This window comes from Sciurus carolinensis, chromosome 8 (genome assembly GCF_902686445.1).
Source record: "Sciurus carolinensis chromosome 8, mSciCar1.2, whole genome shotgun sequence".
Lineage (NCBI taxonomy): Eukaryota > Metazoa > Chordata > Mammalia > Rodentia > Sciuridae > Sciurus > Sciurus carolinensis.
The window spans coordinates 76,705,033-76,729,372 of NC_062220.1; the positions used below are offsets into that span (position 1 = coordinate 76,705,033).

Consider the following 24,340-nt stretch of genomic DNA (forward strand, 5'->3'; position numbering starts at 1 on the left):
AGAAGATGTACAAGCAATCAACAGATATATGAAAAAATGTTCAACATCTCTAGTAATAAGAGAAATGCAAATCAAAACTACCCTAAGAATTCATCTCACCCCAATTAGAATGGCAATTATCAAGAACACAAACAACAATAGGTGTTGGCGAGGATGTGGTGAAAAAGGTACACTCATACATTGCTGGTGGGGCTGCAAATTAGTGCAGCCACTCTGGAAAGCAGTATGGAGATTCCTCAGAAAGCTTGGAATGGAACCACCATTTGACCCAGCTATCCCACTCCTCGGGCTATACCCAAAGGACTTAAAATCAGCATACTACAGAGATACAGCCACATCAATGTTCATTGCTGCTCAATTCACCATAGCCAGATTGTGGAACCAACCTAGATGCCCTTCAGTTGATGAATGGATAAAGAAACTGTGGCATATATATATACAATGGAATATTACTCCACCATGAAGAATGATAAAATTATGGCATTTGCAGGCAAATGGATGAAATTGGAGAATATCATGCTAAGTGAGATAAGCCAATCTCAAAATACTAAAGGACGAATGATCTCGCTGATAAGCGGATGAGAACATATAATGGGGGGTGGGAGGGGTTAGCATTAGGTTTAGGGTTAGGTTTAGGGTTAGGGATAAGAAGTGTGGTAAGAATGAAGGAAAGAAGGACTGTATAGAGGGAAAAGAGGGGTGGGAGGGGTGGGGGGGAAGGGAAAAAAAATAATGAATCAAACATCATTGCCCTATGTAAACGTATGATTACACAAATGGTATGCCTTGACTCCGTGTACAAATAGAGAAACAAAATGTATCCCATTTGTATACAATAATAATAATAAAAAAACAAAGAACTTTATCTGAATAAGGATCATTATACCTAAAGATGATGCCAAAAGGCCATAATCATCTGTAAGTTTTGAAATATTTCCAAATAAGGCCAAGACAATAACATGGCTATGAACATATCTAGTAGAATAATTGAAAAAAAAATGTAGCAAATAGAAAAAGATAAAACCACAGGAAATATAACAAGTAGAGAAAAACATAGCTTTGAAAATGTTCACATCTTTAGACTCACCACTTAGATTCTAAATTTTATACATTTGATATTTTACAGCATAAAACATGTTTTCATTAACAACTTAGATGCACCAATTGCCACTATGGTTTGCAACTGACATTCATATGTAACAAAAGTTTGCAGATAATTTAACCTAACTTGTTAAAGTTAGCACTTTCTTAGTACCACGAGTTAGATCCTTGTCCCTGACAATGATCTAGTGATGAGGACAAGGTTTTCAGGAAATGGAAATTTTATAGATTTGCTAGCAAATGAGAAAATGCAGTGGACTCTCATCACAGAGGCTGTGATTCTAACTGCCAGCAGAACAGAGGGTTTTTAAAAGGGGGATACCAGGGATGTTTTCCAAGTATCATTATCAGTAAATCTAATTAATGTTCATCTTATATCCTTGAAAGAGCTGTTTTTCCAGTTTCTAGGTCTGGAGCTTTATTCTTGTGGGCAGTGAGCTAAAGGGCAGATAACTCAGCTGAGAACAGAAGAATGTTAATCTTGCTTGCCTGGAGGTTATGGAGGGGAAGAAGGTGAATGTAAAATAACAGATGTCAGTTTTAAAATAAGTCATCAGTGGTCAAGCAGCAAGGTTTATATTTAAAGCATGAAGTGAACCCCTGTTACAGTCTTACTCAGAATGCTTCATCTTTAACTATTCATTTTTATCTCATTCATTTTCTTCCTATTTCCTTTCATTCACCTTTCCCCTTGAATCTTTTTATTCCTTGACCCTTTACTCAATTTCCATTTGTTAAAAAATGACTTGTGTCTTCTTCCTATCTCTTCTTACCTACCCTCCAAGTGACAGGTTTCTACCCAGACTCTAGTCAGGGGTTCTCCCCCACTGTGACCTTCAAAATCCAGGCCTAACTAAACACTTGGCAAAGTATGCTTTCATCTTCACTTCAGGAGCTAGAATGGAAAATATAAATTAAGGAGTGAAAGAAAGCCTAGTAGAGCAGGGGAAGGAGAATGGGAGAATGGAATGATTTCCATACATGTGCTCATCCTGACTAACTCATACAACTATCATGTATACCTAAAAAGTTCTAATTAAAAAAAAAAAAAAGAAAGAAAGAAAGAAAAAGCAAAGAATTAGGATTTGAAGGGAGAAGGAATAGGAAACTATACTATAAAAATATGGGTAATATTTGAGAATTGTAATGTTTGGTGAATATAAAGATACTTTTCATAAAATTCCATCTTTAAAGGAGTTTGTTAACTGAGCATTTGAAGCTCAAATATGTTGACACTTAATGCAAGAAACAGGTCTTATTGTAATTCAGTGGAACATTGGCAAACTAGGTACTAAAAATAGGAATTCCTGCTATATTACTTGAGTTTTATAGTTATTATATTTCAGAACCCAGAGACATGACAAGAATATTTTAAAATTTTGGAAAAGGAATACCTGTTTAAAGGTATTTTTATTCTTTGAAATTCAATAGGCAATGGTTATTAAAAACACAGATTCTCAATTTCCATTAACATTTAAATATCACGTTCCCACAGTAAAGTCTAGGACATGGAAGCAAAGGTACATAATGAGCAATAATGAACACACTAATTCACTGGTGAATCCTGCCCACTTCTCATACATGTCCATTTTCATGAAATGTAATTAACAAATTACCTTCTAAAGTTCTGTATACCTAAAACTTATGAATGTTAGAAATGAGGTCAGACTTCTAAACAATGAAGTCCAGGATACCATCTGTGACCACTACATTAATTTTCTCAAGGAACAGATTAATGTGATTTGAAAAGCTTCTTTGTATGAAAGTCTATTGTTTTTCCTAAAACTGAACAGGACAAAATTTCTTCTGGAGCAGCCTTTTCTTCATATTGCTGGAGACTGCATAATTTTCACTATTCAATTTGTTTGTTACTCTTTAATAGTCATTGTTATTTTCTTTAGGAATCTTTTCCTTTAGCAATCTCAATTTTTCATTTAAAAATTCCCAAGAAATAAGTTTTTCTCCCCAGATGATCTTAAACCGATGAACAAATATTTAGTTACACAGAAGAGACCAAGACCCATCAAAAACACCAATTAAGTATTTATGAATCTTAAATATCACACATTTTAATGACTTTGAATTATTAATCCAGACAGGCAATAACAAAACTTCAGGATCCATGAAAGCAACCCATTTCTACTCTGTGGATATACACACTCTCACATATACTTAGACGTGCAACCAAAAATTTCACATTCCATACATTATTACTACAACTTTATAGTATTATATATTAATATATTAACTATCGCAATCATTTTCATGCTCGAATATTCTGTATAAACTTTCAGTGACCTTTTAAGACTTTTGCCAGTGACCATGTCACAATTTAACTGATCCCACAAAATATAGGATAAGGAGAATTTTTGCATTTATAAAAGTGCTGTGAATCACTAAGTTCGTGCATAACTCTGCCCATATATGTACTAACTTAAATGAATTTCTTAAAGGTTTTAAGAACAATGTGTATGTTTTTGATGTATGCAATGATGTTCATATAACTAGCAGTAGTGTTAAGCAGTAAATATCTACTTATGCATACCAAGGTATGCATGAAACTCACTCCACAATACTTATTAAGAATCTAATCAGGCTGGCACAGTGGTGCACACCTGCAATCCCAGTGGCTTGGGCATCTAAGGCAGGAGGATTGCAAGTTCAAAGCCAGCCTCAGCTACTTAGTGAGGCCCTAAGCAACTCAGTGAGAGCCTGTCTCTAAATAAAAATACAAAAAAGGGCTGGGGATGTAGCTCAGTGGTTAAGTGTCCCCTGGATTCAATCCCTAGTACCCAAAAAAAAAAAAAAAAAAAAACTAAACTAAAAACAGAACTACCATAAGACCGCTATCAACCTATCACATTACTGAAGACATAGCTGAAGGAAATGAACTCAGCATACAAAAGGGACATCTACATACCAGTATTTATTATAGTATTATGCATAATAGCCAAGGTATGGAATTGGCCTAGGGGTGCACCAACAGATAAATGGATAAAGAAAACACAGAATATACATACTTCATTTGTCAGCTTTGCATTGCTATAACCAAAATACCTGACAAGAACAGCTCAGAGGAGCAGGAAGTTTATTTTGGGATCATGGTTTCAGAGGTCTCAGTCCATGTCTAGCTGACTCCATTGCTCTGGACCTGGGGTGAGCCCCATTATCGAAGAAGGCCACAGTAAAAAAAAGTTTCTCAGCTCATAGTAGCCAGGAGGGAGAAAGGGAGGGATTGGGGGGCGGGGGTCCACATAAGAAATTATGTTATTTTTCTGGAAAATGGATTGAACTGGAGGACCTCTTAAGCAAAATAAGCCACATACCAAAAAAAAAAAAAAAAAAAAAAAAAAAAAAAAAAAAAAAAAAAAAGTATCACATGTATTCTCTCATATGTGGACATTTAAAAAGTTAAACAAAAGATGACCTGAAAGTACACAAAGGACTATTAGGGAATATAATGTGAAGGAAACAGAGATAGTTATGGGAGAGAGGAAGTCGAGAGGTTAGAATGGAGAATGGATACCATTGATGCATGTATATGCACATATGGCAAGGTCACAGGGAAATCCATTAACTTACACAATATGTTTTAATAAAAAAGAAGAGTAAAAGGAAATACCATCCCTGATTTCACCAGACTCACTCTAGGAAACGAGACAGACATTTTACAATTGAAATTTCAAATAACTGTTCAGTTATAATTCAGAAGGAATTGAGGAAAAAAAAAAAAAAAAGCATCAGGAGACCATGTAATGTGTTGGCCTAAACTAGTATGTGCAGGACAGGATAAGGTTTCCCAAACAATCAAGTGAGTATCTAATGGACAAATAGCAAGATGGGAAAGAAGTTCCAGACAGAAGGAGGAAGCTCATATTTGAGAAACTAAAATAGATATGACTAGAACACATATCAGGGTGTGAGACAAACCAGAAGGAATCATAGGGTAACAAGCCAGCAGGTCAGCATACAGAATGGCATCTATGACTTTTATGACTTTCCATCAATATTGAATGAGGAAGAGTCACCCATAATGACCAACTGCACACCTCTACTTTTATTTTGCCACAGCACACAATGGCCATTATTCGGCTTGTAAGTGTTTCTTCTAAAGAAGATTCAGTTTTCTATGACCTTCATTAAAACTGCTCAATTTCTGATCAACTTTTACAAACTAGAGAACACTATTATGTATTTTCTGCATGAGTCCTACAAAGTTATACCTTGATAAAAAGCAAACATGAGTCTATATTTCAAGGCCACGTAATTGACTAAACCATTCAGTACCTTTGTAGAACTTTTTTTAAAGTTTATAATAGTTTGCCACCAATGCCCCAAAAACATACTCAACATTTATGTCCTTGGGAGAATTTCATATGTTTTTTAGGCTAAATGTAAGAATATAAGAACCAAAGGCTTATTTAGCATTTTACATTTCATCTCTTTTCTGAAATCTCAACACCTCAACTGCCCTACTCTCAGTTTAGGACCTGTTTCCCAGATAACAAAACAAAAAATTTCTAAATGTGCACACCACATCCATTAGTCCCTCTGCATCTGTATCCACATACTTGACCTTTCCTTCTGTTCCTACAGATGAGCTGTCACTATTCCTAGCCAAGATCAACTTCAATAGCACTACTCTACTGGGTCCCGACTCGTCACTCCAGCACTGTCCGGTCTACTGAATCATCTCTATCAGTGTATCAATAAACAGTTGTATCATTCATCTTAAACAAAACTCTCAATCTAAATCAGCTTCCAGTTACACTCTTCCTTTTTCTTCTCAATATGCACAAATGTTCCTCCCAAAATTGGCCTTCCTATTTATTCTCTATTGAGATCAACTCTAACCAGGGTTTCCCAACTACCACAAACTTCAAACACTGGTGATCTCATTCTGCTCTGACATATGGGCAGTTCTGTCACTACTTCTTTTAAATCCATATGCACCATTGTTTCAATCTGAAAACACTTTCTACACCTGACTTCTGAGACATTAACCCCTTGTCCCTATGGCCATAGTTCTATCTCCTAAGCCAGTTCTTCCTCACCTCCTGTGGTAGACTGAACAATGTGTCCCTCGACAAAGATGTTCATGTCAAAATCCCTGAAATGTGTGAACACATTAACACATGGCAAAGGAACTTTGACCATTTGATTAAATTAATCATGAGTTGAGGAGATTATCCTGAACTATCCAGGTGAGCCCTGAGCTTTGGGTAATCACAAGAAGCCTTCAAATAGGTAGACAGGAGAACCTGAGTGAGCACTAGCAGAGGTGACAATGAATGCAAGAGGCTAGGATGGTACAGGAAAAGAGCCAGACACAAGGAATACAAGCACCTCCAGATCTGGAAAAGACAAAGAAACCAGCTCTCACTGAGAACCTCAAGAGGTAAAAACCACACTGCTAACATCTTGATTTTACAGCACACTACAGTGACACAGTCATATCAATGTTTACAGCAGCACAACTCACAATAGCTAAGCTATGAAACCAACCTAGATGACCATCAAAAGATGAATGGGCCAGGCATGTTGGCACCCATGTGCTAATCCCAGCAACTCAGGGGGTATGAGTCAGTGGTTAAGCACCCCTGGGCTCAATCCCCAGTACCAAATAAATAAATAAATAGTAATATATATACACAATGGAATATTACTGAGTCATAAAGAAGAATGACCTTGTGACATTTGCTGTTAAGTGGGTGGATCTGGAGATTATCATGCTAATTGAAATAAACCAATCCCCAAAAATCCAAAGGTCAAATGATTTCTCTGATAGGTGAATGCTAACCCACAATACAGGGGTCTGTGGGGAGAATAAAACTTCAATGAATCAGACAAATGGGAATGAAAGGAAGGGAAAGGGAATAGGAATAGAAAAGACAGTCGAATGAATCTACATAACTTTCCTACATATGTTTACATCACAGTGAATCTCATCCTTGTGTACAACCACAAGACAAGGATCCTAATTAGAGTAAGATATTTATGCAAGCTTGGAATATGTCAAAATAGTTTCTATTGTCAAGTATAACTAAAAAGAATCAATAAAAAAATAGTAAAAATAAATGAGCAAAAGAAAGGCCAGTAGAGTAGAGTAAAGAGAATAGAGGAAGAGAGGAGGAAAAGTGGGGGAATGAACATTGAAATCAAATTAATTGGGTGCATAATTTTGTCCAAATGAACCCAACTATTATGGATAACTATAAGACTCTAATAAACTAATTTTTTTTAAATACTGACTTTAGACTTCTGATGTCCACAAATATGAGAGAATAAATTTCTCTTGCTATAATTTGTTAGGTTTCTGGTAACTTGTTAACAGCAGCAATAGGACACTACATTACTTCCAGCACAAAACTTTGGTTTGGCTTTTGGACTACTACTGCTTTCTACACAGACTCATTTGAAGATCTCAATCAAGCCTTCGAGCATTAAATGCCTGCATGATGACAAGTCTCGAATATTTACCCCTCGTTAAAGCTCTTTATGTCACATGCTCAATGCTCCTTAACACTGGCAATTGTGCATCTAGAAAGAATCTCATGTGTGTCAAAACTAAATTCCAAATCTGCTCCCACAAAACCTCTTCTATCTCAAAGGGCAACTGTATTCTAGTTTTTTAAAGCAGATCTTTGGGCCTATGACTCTTCCCTATCTTTGAAACCCCATGTACAAACTACTATTTTTCCGAGTTTTACCTTCTAATACATTCAGAATGCAAGGGCTTCACACTACATTCTCTACTATCAAAGCTGTCCCAGTTGTCACATCACCTTTTACCTTGGTTATGTTCATCACAATAATTTCTCATTTTCCCTTGTTCTTCTGTAGTCTGTTGTCCCCACCACTGACAAGGTGACACCAGGAAAAAACTATACATCAACTTCCAAAGGCTGCTACCTCATTCAAGGTAAAACCGGAGGACTATATTACCACACTGAGGGCCCTTTGGGGTATGGAACCTGAACCTTTCTATCCACAGCTGCCCTGGCGCCACCATGATTTCACTCTTCCCAGTCACTCAAACATTCTTGCCCTGTCTTGTGCCTGAAATGTATGGCAAATGTTGGTGAAAAAGGAGAGTCTCATAAAAATCACACTTGAATTATCTTCTAAAATATAGAAATTATATACATATTTATTCTAGCACAAGTGATTATATGAAAGGGAATAAGTTACGTCCTTAATCTCATATAGCAGTGTAGTTCAAGCAAATTTAGCATATAAAATAGGATATAAAAACTCAAAACTTAGATTTGTAATTTGTATATAATTAATGATCAAATCACAAAAAAAAAATTCCTGCATTCCAAATTATTTTAAGTATATCAAACCACCAGTGGAACATTTTTATCATTAAAATGGATTTATACATAATCTCATTTTAAAACAGTAACTAATGAAGCCAAGATTATCGATTCATAATTTAACATGTAAATCTGTCCAAATTATATATACTTCTAACATAAGTCAATATTCGTATTATCATTATCTTGTAATCTTAAAAGTTCATTCATCTTATACTGTTTATTGATTGTATACCAGTCAAGCACTGAATTAGCTGCTCTAACTTTTCTCATTGAGAAATTTGACAAGTTCAATACATGATATTCAATATTTGTCTACTAAAATATGCAAATGAATGGCAATAAAACTATGTAAGGACAGCAGTGTTTCCAAACGAAACAAAGCTACGCTAGTAACACAAACAAAATCTTTTGACACTTAAGTTGTCACTTACATTTAACTCAGATCTTAACTGAGAAAATGTCTTAGCATCTGAGCAGAAAATTTACCATGACAGGCCTGAGACTACTGTCCTTAAGAAAACCCATTCAGGTAGGTAGGTCCTGGGCCATGTCTGGAAGTTAACTTGTAAGGTTGATATGATCTACCTAGACTGCTTGCATAGAAGCACTCTTCATGCTGAAGTCTGCTTTCCTTCAGAGAATGTGGGATTTTTGTATGTGCTAGCCAGGGGCTGGTTAGGTGGTCAACCCAATAAACACCTTGGGCACTAAGTCTCTAATGGGCTTTGCTTGGGAGAAACCTTGGGCAAGTGTTGCAGGATTTTCATTGCTAGGGGATAGGGGTGCATTGCATGACCCTTCTAGGGAGGGAGAGGACACAGGGAAGTTTCCAAATGCATTCCTCCAGATGGCCTGTGACTCTTGTGAGTCAGCTGCACATTGTTACTATTTCACTGTAATATATTTTGCCCTAGAATACAACTAAATGCTCAAATTCCCCAAGTTCTTCTAGAAATTCTCCAAGTGTAGACATGGTTTGGGAAAACCATAGTACAATAAGAGCTTTTATAAAAACTCCGGATTCTTACCCGCTGATATGCTTCATAAATCACATCAAACAGGAATGCCTGTGGCATTTCACTTGCTCGGTGTCTAGCTCGTTCTAGCGAATAGTCTAAGCAACCATCGGCAGAGGGACTGATGACAGTAGATACGAGAGGTCTAACTGCTCCTGCTGCCTGAAGAACAAACAAAAGAGTAAATAGCACACTTATTTCACCTATGGAACATTTTAAAGTAAAACTCCAGATTCTGAATCTCACTTTTGAAAAAAGAACTTATTCAAACCTCAACAAGCTATCTCAACAAATATCCAGACAAAGCTTTCTCCAGTTCATAAGTTCATCATCTCAGGTAAGTAATGAGTTCTATAGTGCTATCATTCCACATACCAAGAGGTAGAAATTTTCATTGTAGGTTCAAATCCTTTTCATTGCAGGTCATTGAGGTCAAATACCATAAAAGGATATCAAGATAAAATTGGGTATTCCTTGAAGATGGGCAGGAGGAAAACTATTGTGAAACCGAGTTGCAAATTGATATTTACTTATTAGTGTGCCTCCAGAACATTTAATTTACACATTAGATCATTTAAGGAAACAAATTCCAAGATCCCCAAAATGAGACTAAACAAGCCAAACAATAAATTTATGTTTTACTCCTTTGAAAACAGTTCCTTTCACACATAAAATTTCCATGCAAAGTTCCTCAGGCAACATGTCCAATGATTTTTCATTACTATGATGAAAGTTCTGTCTTATTAATAAGTTGGATCTGAACTTTAAAAAAAAAAAAAAAAAAAAAAACTTCATGTCTGAAATTTTTTTAATTTTTATTAGGGTCTCATTTGTAATGAAGTCTTGAATGTCATTATCAGAGAGTTACCGTAAAGAAGTTGCCTCAAAATAAAGTTCTGTGATAGGCAGTTAACAAGACCTTATATTGACTTCAAGATGTCCGTTCTTCTGCAATTGTTACATGAGCATCATAGCACATGAAGCCAAGGCACAAACAGAACAAGTGTTCTCTTGAAGAGACCAACATCTGAGCAAGATAAAGTCCACATGCTGGTTTACAAAAGCCAAAGGACTGGCTGAAAATCAAAGTTTGTATATGAGCCAAGCAGACAGTTTACAAATTGCATCACCATTTCCAGTGCCTCAAGTGGAAATTTGGAGCCTAGGCATAAATGCAAAAATGAGACAGCTGGGAGTGACAGAGGAAATAGTGAAGAGTATTCCAACTAGGTGAAGAGTAGATAAAGAGCAAACCCAACCAGACAAGCCTAACACCTGCTAGGGTTTAGAAACTAAGACAGGAAGGAAACATATGTATACCCACAAATGGATACTCCTTTTTACGGCAAAAATTAAAATTTCCATTGCAACTACCTGTAGGTACTATTAGAATTGTATGGCAAACTATGAAGTTAAAAATAGAACCAACAGAGAACATGAGACATTCAAAATGGCTGAGGGGCTCTACAACTTTCTGCCAGCAAACTAGTGAAAGATTAAAAAAAAAAAAAAAAATTAAAGGCTCTAAGAATTTTCCCCAAGACATTCAGCAGTTGAAGTCACACAAAATATTCTGAATTTCAGTTTTTTTTTTTTTTTTTTTTTAAGAACATGGATAAGCATGTCCTTATCCATGCCCTGTTTCTTTTACATGCCTTCCCCTAGCTCAGAATGACACAAACCCTACTGGGTATAAGTAGAATTTTTTTAAATGGGACTCCATCTCCTCCAAGGGGCAGGGCATAGTGCCAGCATTTCCCAATCCCTTCAATACCATATAAAGGCAAGTGTAGCCAAGAGATTTTCTAGTTCACATAGGGCAGCAATTATATGCCAGGAAAGGAGACCATGAAGAAAACTAGAGTCTTCCATTGCTCCCACAAAGCACCCTGATCATGAAATAGGGGTGTCTTTACAAGAAAAAAGAACTCTGTACCCATCCACAGTTTCAGAGGAGTAATGAATGCAGTGATTTTTCAAAGTGGAGAAAAAAGATCTAAGAATAGAAATCTATGATGCTTTCCAAAGGAACTAAGTTTATTTGAAACTGAGTACAGGGAGAGTCAAGCCTAAATGCAAAATGCACTCTTAAAAAAATTACTTATCATGGTAAGTAATTAAGAGGACAGTGGTATCTACATGAAAGTAAAAAGCTGAACTGTAGGCGAGTTAGAAATGGAGCACCCTGGGATCAGAACAAAGCCCAAACCGGTCCCAAAAATCACCCTTGCAAAGGGTACTGTGTTTAATTGCATCAGAGTAGGACAATTATGTCCCAATCAGATATTGATAAGCAATATCAAAGATAAATTTGAGATATTAGTAGTCAATGAAGAGTTTAACAGGTAGGTGTGATATCAGCAGGAACGGACAGTATAATACATCAGGGAATGAAACATTCAAAGAGTCAGGGAATGAAACATTCAAAGAGCCCTGCTAAAATCACATCATTCCAATTTGACTATACCCATATCCAAGTGTCCACCCTGACATCAAAAGCTTTTCTGTATGGTGTACACAATTAAAGTTGATCAGCAGGGCACAGTTGTACATGCCTGTAATCCTGGCAACTTGGGATGGTGAGACAGGAGGATTACAAATTGGAAGATACCTTCAGCAAGATATATCGCAATGAAAGAAAGAGCCTACAGAGTGAGAGAAAATCTTTGCCAATCATACTTCAGATAGAGCACTAATCTCCAGAATCTAGAAAGAACTCAAAAAACTCTACACCAAGAATGCAAATAATCCCATCGACAAATGGGCTAAGGAAATGAATAGACACTTCACAGAAGAAGATCTACAAGCAATCAACAAACATATAGAAAAATGTTCAACATCTCTAGTAATAAGAGAAATGCAAATCAAAACCACCCATCTCACCCAATTAGAATGGCGATTATCAAGAATACAAGCAACAACAAGTGTTGGCGAGGATGTGGGGAGAAAGGTACACTCATACATTGCTGGTGGGGCTGCAAATTAGTGCAGCCACTCTGGAAAGCAGTGTGGAGACTACTTAGAAAACTCGGAATGGAACCACCATTTGACCCAGCTATCCCACTCCTTGGCCTATACCCAAAGGACTTAAAATCAGCATACCACAGAAATACAGCCACATCAATGTTAATAGCTGCTCAGTTCACAATAGCCAGATTGTGGAACCAACCTAGATGTCCTTCAATTGATGAATGGATAAAGAAACTGTGGTATATATATACAATGGAATATTACTCAGCCAAAAAAAATGATAAAATTATGGCATTTGTAGGCAAATGGATGAAATTGGAGAATATCATGCTAAGTGAGATAAGCCAATCTCAAAAAACCAATGGACGAATGATATAGCTAATAAGTGGATGATGACACATAATGGAGGGTGGGAGGGGTTAGTGTTAGGGTTAGAGTTAGGGTTAGGGAGGGGGGCAAGAATGGAGGAAGGAAGGACTGTATAGAGGGAAAAGAGGGGTGGGAGGGGTGGGGGGAAGGAAAAAAATAACAGAATGAATCAAACAACATTACCCTATGTAAATTTATGATTACACAAATGGTATGCCTTTACGCCATGTACAAACAACATGTATCCCATTTGTTTAAAATAAAAGATATATTGCAATGAAATATTAAAAGACAAAGACAATGAAAAAATCATGAAAGCATAAAGAAAATGATTTATCATTTAACAAAAGATCAGCAATAAGATTAATAACTGTCAGAAAATAAGAAAACAGTTGTGTCACATAGTATGCATTACTAAAAGGAACAAAAATCTGTAAAAGATTTTGTAATTAGCAAAGACAACATTTCAATAATGAAAAAAATTCACAGAAAGCAAGCACAATGCTTTGCTAATGGATTCACCTTACAAAAATAATGTAAATGAATATTAAAAAAAAAACCTAAAAGCAAATCTAATCTAAAAGACAGTAAAAATACCTATTTTTCCTTTTATTAACTGATTATAAAAGTAAATGAATAGTTAATTGACTAGCCTATCACATATTGAAATCTAATATATTTACTAAAAAAAAAAAAAGAAAGAAAAGAAAAAAGAAAAAAAGCACAAAAGTGAATAGGGAAAAAGATATATAGAGGTAAGGAAATGGCAATGGATAGCAACATGAATTCATATTAGCAAAGAAAATAAAAATTGCAAACAAGAGACTTTATACACGCATTTTCTCCTATGGGTTTCTATAAAGGACAATATAAACTAATAAATTAAAATAATGGATTTGAGTTTCTGACACAGATGTATATGCTTAATAACCTGGGGGAAAAGGGGGGAAAAAATAAGCAACTTAAGAGAAATGCCTCTATAGCTCACTTGAATTAAGGTAACAGTATAGTGGGCTCCAGAAAAAACTCAGAATATAACTCAAAAAATTAAGGAATTAGAAGAATTAAAATGTTTCAATAGAAAAAACTCCTCTATGCAAATCAAAACTACACAGATTCCATCTCACTCCAGTCAGGATGGCAATTATCAAGAATACAAGCAATAATAAATGTTGGCAAGGATGTGTGGGGAAAAGGTACACTCATACATTGCTGATGGGATTGCAAATGGGTGCAACTACTACAGAAAGCAGTATGGAGATTCCTTGGAAAACTTGGAATAGAACCACCATTTACCCAGCGATCCCGCACTGAAGTTTATACTCAAAGAACTTAAAATCAGCATACTTCAGTGACACAGTCACATGGATGTTTATAGCAGCTCAATTCTCAATTAGCCAGATTGTGGAAACAAAATAGGTGCCCTACAACAGATGAATGGATAAAGAAATTGTGATACATATTCACAATGGAATATTACTCAGGCTTAAAGAAGAATGGAATTATGGCATTTGCTGGTAAATGGATGGAATTGGAGAATATTATGCTACATGAAATAAGCCAATCCCAAAGAACCAAAGGTCAAATTTTTTTTCCAGCATGCGGATGCTAATTCACAATAGGGGAGCAAGGCTGGAGAAGAATAAAAGTACTTTGGACTAGACAGAGGGGAATGAAGGGAAGAGAGGGGGTATGGGGGTAGAAAAGATAGAATGAATCAGACATGATTACCCTATGTGCATATATAATTATATAACCGTATAACTCTACATCATGCAAAACCAGAAGAATGATAACTTATACTCCATTTATTTACAGTATGTAAAAATGCATTCTACTGTCATGTATAACTAATTATAATTGTAAAAATAAGCTACATTAAATAAAAAAAATATTCCTCTAATACAAAATAGAGCCGGGCACAGTGGCACATGCCTGGGATCCTAGCAGCTTGGGAGGCTGAGGCAGGAAGATCGTGAGTTTAAAGGCAGCCTCAGCAGAAGTTAAACAACTCAGTGAGACCCTGTCTCTAAAATACAAAATAGGGCTGGGGATGTGGCTCAGTGGTCCAGTGCCCCTGAGTTCAAATCCTGGTACCCACCCACCTGCAAAAAAAAAGATCAAAAAGAAAAAAGCATACTATAAGAAAAGTCCAATGCAAACTGGCAGACATAAATCTAACTATATAAATCCATATATATTTAATGTATTAACAATATCAGAAGGCAGAGTTTGTCAAACTGGATTTTTTAAAAATCCAACTATATGCTGTCTACAGGATCTACAATTTCAAAGATACAAATAGGTTGAACATAAAAGACTGTAAAAAACATCCACGTATAATACATACACACACTTTAAAATTCCTTAAGTATTAATAAGTAGGGCCATCTTATAAAGATAAAGGTAAATCCATGGGGAACACGTAAGAATTGAACACATTTACCTAACAGATCTCCCAAAGCACATGAAAAATATACCGAACCAAGCAGAGAAATCAACAATAGTTGGCAACGTCAATACCCCACTTTCAATAAAGGATAGAACTACTAAGCAGACCAACATGGAAATGAAAGACTTGAGAAACACCATAAACCAAATAAACCTAACAGACATCCATCCAACATACCATCCAACAAGAGCAAAACAGGTTCTTGAGTGCACACGGAACGTCCTCTAGCACTGACTATGTTCTGGGCCATAAAACAAGACTCAGTAAGTGTCAAAGAATTGGAATCATACTAAGCAGATTCTCTACTTAGGATAGGATAAGATTAAAAATAAGCAAGAATTTTGCCAATGTGCAGAAATAAAAAAAAAAAATCTCTACCAAAAAACAATGAATCAAAGAAATCACTAGAGAACATAAAATACTTGGAGATGAAAATATAGACAATATATAAACGATGAATGCACCTAAAGCAAACCATAAATGCAAGTTTTTAACAGTAAAAACCTGTATAAAAGGAAACAAGTCAAAAATGTAACTTTCTACTTTAGGACACTGGAAAGAAAGGATACTACAACTAAGTCAAACATAAAAAGTCAGTAATTTATTTCTGCTCTCATCTTTTAAGATAAAAACTAAAATGTGATTCTTAGGAAAGAACAACCCTTTAGTAACCAAAAAAAGACAAAAAAAAAATGAAAGTAATGACATTTCAACCAATCTTATAGAAATATGAAACTATGAACTGTATTTCAACAAATTAGAGAATAGATGAAATGAATAAACTGAGGTACAAACTATAAAAACTCAAGATTGTAAAGTCAGACTAGATCTATGGCACTAAGAATTTAAAAACGTCTCAGAATGCAAAGTCAAACCTAAAAACTACATGGCTTCACTAGTTATGCCAAAAATGTGAAGAATAATATCTCCTCACAAAGTTTTCAAAAAAAAAAAAGTTTAAAAAATTTTCCGTGTTTTGTAAAACTATTATTGCCCTAATGCCAAAAAACAAAGTCATACAAGGAAATGAAACTACAGACCAATATACCATATGAATATGCGAATATCTTCAAAACGTATGTCTTCTCATACTGTATCCTCAGAGGATTGGTTCCAGAACTGTCCGAGCACACCAAAATCCCTGGATGTTCAAATCTGCTGTATAAATTTCAACATACTTGGATATAACTACATATATCCTCTTGTATACTTTAAATCTTGTTATGGTTTGGATATGAGGTGTCCCCAAAAGCTCAGGTGTGAGAGAATGCAAGATGGTTTGGAGGAGAAATGATTGGGTTACAGCATTAACCTAATCAGTGAATTAATCCCTTTTGGGATTAACTGAGTGGTAACTGGAGGCAGGTAGAGTGTGGCTGGAGGATGTGGCTCATTGGGGGTGTGGCTCTGGGGTATATATTTTGTATCTGGAGAGTGGAGTCTTTGCTTCATGATCACCATGTGAACTGCTTCCCTCTGTCATACTCTTGTGCCATGGTGTTCTACTTCATCTTGAGCCCCAAGGATTGGAGCCAGCCTTCTATGGACTAAGACCTCTGAAATCGTGAGCCCTTAAATAATCTTTTCCTCCTCTATAATTGGACTAGTCGGGTCTTTTATTCACAGAGGCAAAAAAGTTGACTAAAATAAACCTCTAGATTCTTTATAATACCTAGTACAATGTAAATGCTTTGTTAATGGTTGTTATGCCATGTTTGGGGAGTGACAAGAGAAAAAAATCTCATGTATTCAGTATGAATGCAGTTTTTTCCGAGTATTTTCCATCTGCAATTAGTTAAATCTATTATGTGGAGGGCTGACTGTACTTACAAACCAAATTCAGCAACATATATAAAGTATTACACACCATGACCCAGTGGTATTTATTCCAGCAATGCTAGATCAATTCAACACACCAATACATATAAATACACCATATTAATTGAATAAAGGACAAAGCACATGAACATTTTAATAGATGCAGTAAACTGCACAAAATCCAACACTCCTTTGTGAAAAAAGTACGCACATTAAAAACAGAAGAAAATTTAATCTGATAAACAACATCTATGAAAAACTCATACTTAATAGTCAAAGACGGAATTTTTGTGATCGGGAGAACAAGAAGGAAATCTACTGTCACCACTTTTATTAAAAAGTAATGGAAGTTTTAGCCAGGAAAATTAACTAAAAAATTGTAATAGAAGCCATCCAAAAGAAATAAAAAACTTTCATTTCAGATGGCGGCCCTTTATAATAGATACCCCTTAAAATCTCATTAAAGAATTATTAGAATAAATTCAGAAAGACATAGAATAAGCTCAAAATATAAAAAAATCAATTTTATTTCTGGATAGTAGTGAACAAAAATGAAATTTTTTTTATAAATCCATTTACAATATCATCAAAACAATAGGAGTTAATTTAACCAAAAAGTTCAAGTTATACTCTGAAAAATACAAAAAAAAAAAAAAAATTTGCTCCTAAGAGCCAACATTTACACTTACATACCATTACCTATTTCCTCTCAACTACTCCGACACATCAATAGTCTCTATAGTTTCTCAGTTTCTAGTCCTCTACTGAATTACCGTTAGCATACAAACATGCTGGGACATTTGCCACCATTAAATCTGTCGTCTTTTGATCATACATCTTTCTCTAGCTCACATCAAATTTCTTCACCCACATGTGGAACAAAACTCTGAATTGTCTATACTACTGTATATCTCCACTTTCTCTTTTCTCCCAAAATTCCTGGAATTCACTTCAATCAGGATCTTACCTCCACAATAAAAATACATTTGCCAAGGTCAACAATGACCCACATTGCTGAATACAATTGGTAGTTCTTACATTTTCAGAGTGTTTTCTTGGTGTTTAGAACATATTTGCAAGCACTTTCTCATACCAGGTCCTATATCCTAAAGTTTTTAAATGGTAAAATATTACATATCTGAGATCCCAGACTTCTCAATCTACACTCACCCCATAGATAACCCATGACTTTAAACACCATATGAAAACTTCCAAACCTATTCCTAGCCCAGTATTTCTCTTCAACTGAATTTCTACATCCCAAATACCTATTGGATGTTGACACTCAGTTCAAAATAAATATCTCGAATGTAATACATTCAAGTCAAAGTTGTGGTTAGTGAGAGGGCTTGTTATGACCAACAACATGTATTCATAGGCTTTACACCTCCCAACTGCTCCTATAGACATCTTCATCCACAAAGACATCAACTATTCTTCTACTTATTTTGCCCAAATCCTTCAAAGACATTATTGATCTCTCTCTACTCATAAATCATAACAAATCCATTGGTTAGCCCCATTGACTTCAAATACCCCAAATCCTGCCCAGTTTTCATCATCTCCACAATCAGTATGAATCCAAGCAACCTATCCTTCTCTTTTCCTATTAGTTTCCCCTTCACTCTTGTCCTTCCAGGGCCTAGTCTTCACAAAGCACTATAATGGTTCTGGTCCAGATGATTAAGATCACATATCTCCCCTGTTTAAGACATTCCAACAGATTTTCAACTCAGAACTATTCAAAGTCCTTCCATTTATGTATTAAATTCAGTTCCTTATTTCTACTAATATTACAAGTATTCCACAGTTGTATTTGGCGGGTAGCTGTAGTACCAGACAGCAAAGTTAGGATATTTTCAACCCAATTGCATCATGTTCTGCTGAACAACACTGTGCTAGAATGTTCACTATCAGCTGTCTTTTCAGCACCCAGAACAGTACCTGACACATAGCCTGCACTCAGTGAACAGTTTTTGAAATTGTCAGTGTCCTGGATCTAGAACATTAGCTACAATTCAGACCTCACCTGGTAATATATGGATGTCTTAAGGCTATCTTATACAAGCAGCATCTGGAACGTTTTAAGAGAAGACTAACTAAATCCCATGCCATTAGTGAGCGGACTTGTTGTGATAAACAGCCTATATTTGTAGGTTATAAACAATGATATAATGGCTCATTTACGCCACTTAATAGAATTTATTTCAGTGAATATAACATTTTTGCCAGTTTAAATTTATTTTCTATGAAATGAAGAACTTTAAATCAAATGTTTTAAAGACCCTCTAGCTTTAAAATTAATGTTTTTGAGGAATGCCCCTACCCCCATATCAAAGTTTACAGTCTAAGAGTTCCAAGTCTTCCTAATAGCAGTTATATTCCTACTTAATAGTAGGTATGTGATGGCTATTTCCCAAACCAAAAGAGCAACACCAGTTTGAAAAGATGGCAGAATACTGTCAAATATTCACCCATAAAATCCATAATAGAGTCACAATTCCAAAAACATCAATCTCAGCAGTGCTTATGGGTAGATGGTCATCTTACATTCTTATTGTGGTCCTACTTCATTCAATGACCTGGTTCATATAAGATTTATATTGATTATCTAAAAGAAATTGGAGAACTATATTCTAAACACTATTTGGTATAATGAGGAATAAAGCAACAATGCAATACTTGCTCTGAAAGTTTTACAGCTCTGGTGGGATGCAGGGTGGGGATGTAGATAGATTCTTACCAGAGGCCAGTTACAATATGCTAAAGTGCTTTGAATGTGTTGTGTGCTTGTTTACCACATTTCAGTTCCTTGATGAACATGAATCATTAGTAAAATTGCCTTTGATATTAATGGACCTCATTTCCTATTGTAATGAGAAATTTTTAAGAAGTATTTACATCAAATCATGACTATTCACTCCATTTCAATTTACTTTTAAAGAATTTTATGGTTTAAATAAAACTCTCACATGCACCCCTATAGAGCGATAAAAGGCAAAGAGTAAGCCAACAATAAATACTCTTTATCCAGATACTCTAAGAATCTTTTTTAGTTACAACACTTTCTCTTCCAAATGTACTTTCATTCTAAAATAGAATAAAGAAATAGGTAGACAGATGACATAAAAGGACAAGAAAATAAAAATTTTAAGTTCCACATATATTTACAGGCCTGTCACTCCCTGGGTTAATTCTTTTCCAGGCCTGTCATTCCCAAATTCCTGGGGAATTTGTAAATCTTAAAGTTAACCATGAATTCATTCACATGTAATAACTACCTTGTGCTCTGTTAGCCAACCAATAAGTAAATTAAGCAAATAAAAGCAGATTATTTTGAGAAACCTATATGGACTTTTCAGCAAGCAGATAATTGAGACCATGTCAGTCTAAGGATCCTGAGAATGATCAGACCATCATAATCCATCTCAAGATCACCAGACGGGTGTCATCTTACATACTTTACCATATGTGCCCATCAGGTTTCCTTTAAAGAGCTGGGAACCCTAAAAAAACAATTCTCTCTTGAGAGAGCCTGCATTCTCCCTTGAATGTGTATCTGCTTTCCTAGATAAATCTGTCTACTCCTCTCACTGGCATTTGCTGAAATTATTTTCCCCTCACGTAAGTCAAGCACCTCACGGGTCCTGAGGAGTTCCCAGAAAGAGGGAACATGATTCAGGTATCTCTTCTCTCGTGGCAATTCCTTTATTTATACTTTTTAAACAAACATTTCTTGAAATCCTTCATAGTAACTACCCTAAAGTTCTAATGATTCAGACAAATATAGGAGACAATTGTTGTTAAGGATCTTGAAGTCTAGTGCAAGTAACTGATAAGCAAAACAATGATTAGAAGAAAAGGTAATGAAAAATATTGGAGGTAGTGAATCCAGAGTTCCAAAGACAGGGTGGGAGTCTCTAACTACCTAAGCAATTTTCAAATGCTTGACACATGGATAAATGATTGAGCAAACTACTTCTTAGAAAATATCTCTAAAATCTTAGAATGCATAATACACAAATATGTATATCATGAAAAAAAAACTGGACTACAGAAGTAGTTGAAGTGTTCTTAAGAAAATGGGGGTGGGGTTCTTGAGCTAGTAGTTATGATAAGTTATTAGACAGTTGTAGTGATGAAGACGGCATAGGAAGATAGACCAATGACAAGAGCCTCAACAGATCCAAGTGTACATGGAAACTCAATATATGACTGAAGTGCAGGGTAAGGAAAAGATTATTCCATAAATGGTGCAGGAACAGTGAGTTACTATTTTAGAGAAAAAATGAAATTGGTCTCATCTCCATATACTTCAAAAAAATTGTTTTAAATTTTACATTCCTAACACTTCTAAATGAAACAATGATGAGTACTTCATGTCCTCAGTGTAAGGGGAAAAAAAAAGATACAAAAGTCATAAAGGATGACATTAGTAATTTTTACTTAAAAAAGAATGTTTTTCATCACAAAATACTATCTATAGAACATAGCACAAAACTGGCCAAGTGTTAGTATTCAAATGTTAGTGTCCTATAGTTCCTATGACTTGGTATTTAAAAAGTAGAGAAGACTTACATGCCCATTTCAGTAAGAATATCTAAAGTCCATAAATATGAAACAATTCTAATAACAAAATGCTAATTAAAACTCAGAAAGCATTTCCCAATAACTCAAATTCCTGTTAAAAATTATCAATGAAATTCTAAGTTGATAAAAGTTTAGAAAAAGACTTCCTGTGAAAGTTCATAGTCTGCATATATCACCACTCAGAGAAATCCTCACACACAGGCACCAGAAGACAGGTATAACAATGTTCATACTAGAAGCATCTGCATAAGCAAAAACTTAGGGGAAAAAAGTCATCTCTAAAATAAACATTGTGATATACACCTGAATGTGATATGTATATGAATGAAATATAGCTGCAGAGATTTACATGAAATATTTTTTCTCAATATATTGTGCAAAAAATGCCAAAATATACGCAAAACACAAAATTCAAATAGACATAACCAAAATATTCTTTAGGGGCACATATTTCAAAACTAAGGAGAAAATAAAGCCCAGGTAATATTTATCCATTTGGGGGACTAAGTAAGACTGGAAAAGACAGTTTCAAAGTTAGAGGTAATGTTCTATTCTACCAGTTGGTAGACACAGAGGTGTCCAAATTTCCCCACATATTTTCAGCATTTAAGAAGGAATTTTTAAAATGTGTATTTGGAGGCTATCTTGATTACTGAAAACTAGTTTCTCAGAAAGCAGAATTCATCCACAAAATAGGATCGATAAATTTCAAGGATTAGTACACTCTTGTCTATGAAGACTCAAAATCAGTAGGAAAAGTACTATAGTATGAAGAAAACTGAATGACAGCAGCTACAAGGATCTTCATAAACGAAAAGTTGACGGAGAGAGGTCACAAGTGAAGTCCTTTTGCTGACCCTTCTGTCTCTCACCTAGCCATCTAGTAAAAGCAGACACAGAAGAAAGATGATAATGCTAACAGGCCTGTGCTCCCAAAGCTCTTTCTTTTAACACGCTTCTGTTTGAAAATAAACATGTAATAAATCCTCAGTTTAATTTTTTTGAGAAACAAAACATCAAAATTATGACAAATTTAGACAAATCCAGTTACCTACAAAACATATCTGGGAAATCTGTTTATATGAAGCATCATTCCCAAGTTAGCAAATGAAAATGTACCCTTAGGTATTAGCTTAAGAAGTTTTGAATGGAAGTTTAACAGCTCAGCACCACAGTGATTACTGATCTCTCACACTAATCTATCAAAGTATTTACATATGTCAATCATGAAAGACATAAGATACAAATCACAAAATACAGAATAACAAACCCCACCTCTGCTTTTTAAGAGCAAAATTGAACAATCCCTATGATCCATCCACACAGCAGGTGCTAACATGTATTCCTCCTCGGGCATCTGAATTCTAGCTAATTATGACAATGTGCAACAGAAATCTTCCAACTATTTAATTACAATTTCGGTTAGCCATGTTGTGTTCAATGAGAGACTACTTAATGTTTATAAAATATATTTAAAGCTAACCATTGGTGATTAGGAGAGTTTGGAAGTATTTTATAAAAACGTAAAATATTCTGTTTTAATAAATTGTACATACAACTTATCTAAGATAGAAATAAAGGTATTTTGGCTAAAAAAAATCTGTTAAAATTACATTACTGTGCAAAATACATGTATATATGATATATGCAGCAAAAAACAAGTCTCCAATTCATATGATAAACTTTAATTCCTAGAAATTAAAGTAATACCATTTATCTTAAATCTAATGTGATCAGGAATATTAGGTTGTATATTAACTTTCATTTTAATACCTCAATATACTTATCTGTCTTGACCTTCCAACTTCACTTAAAGTTAATTCATAGAACAGAAATACAAAAGTAATCTAAAATAAAACCAAGCAAAAGCTTTTCAAGCAATAGCTTCTCCATCGGGGAAAAAAAAAAAAAAAAAATACACGTTTTACCTCATTCCATGGCAGTTACTGGAATAGTTTGGTGTATACCCTGGGCATGTTAACCTGTTAAAATATTCTTAAACTTTTCACTTAAACATAGTTAATAGAACTAACTGCTTTGCTTTGTCACAGAACTGCTTCTTCAGCCCTATGATTTAAATCAGTACAAAATTTTTCTCTGATAATGAAATGGCATCCAATTTCCCAGGAAAGATCCATTACCTCAACCACAGAGAAATCAATCTTATTTTCATTGCACTGATCATAACCAAATACAAGTGATTAGCCAAGGTTAATCCCACTTAATCAAATTTCCAAACAGTCAAAAATCTGCCAAATGATTTTCCATCTTTATTCTAAGATATATGCCCAAATTACATGGCATAAAGTTGTAATACTAGTAACAGAGAAGCACATTCTTCTGGATGCACACAAAAGAACAATGATAGGATTTCTAGGTGTTAAGGAATCAGATTACACAGATACACTCAAATTATATCAATAATTCTATTTTCATTTTAAGAGAAATAAAGATGACACATTCTTAACTAAAAACTATCTTAAAGTATTTAATGATGAAATTTATTTCAACCCAAAGAAATGAATTTTATATAAACCTTTGGTTCTAAGTATGTTGTAACACTCTACTACTACTAAGGGTTTTTTGTTTTTGTTTTTTTAGCTTTTCCAAGGGAAAAAATATCCAGAGCTATGTTTAAAAATCATAGTATGTTCAATATGCTTATTCCATTAGTAAGACAATTATTCACCTTGCTGAATAAA

General features: G+C 35.0%; 1 protein-coding gene across 2 annotated transcripts in view; it reads right to left on the reverse strand.

Annotated features, from left to right (window-relative positions):
* The window catches only part of Crppa (CDP-L-ribitol pyrophosphorylase A), a 322,232-nt gene that overhangs the window by 272,983 nt on the left and 24,909 nt on the right, over positions 1-24,340 (reverse strand). For both annotated transcript variants that reach the window (XM_047562282.1, XM_047562281.1), the window contains exon 3: positions 9,452-9,601. In XM_047562282.1, the coding sequence (XP_047418238.1) occupies positions 9,452-9,601 (150 nt within the window). The remainder of the gene's footprint in view (positions 1-9,451; positions 9,602-24,340) is intronic.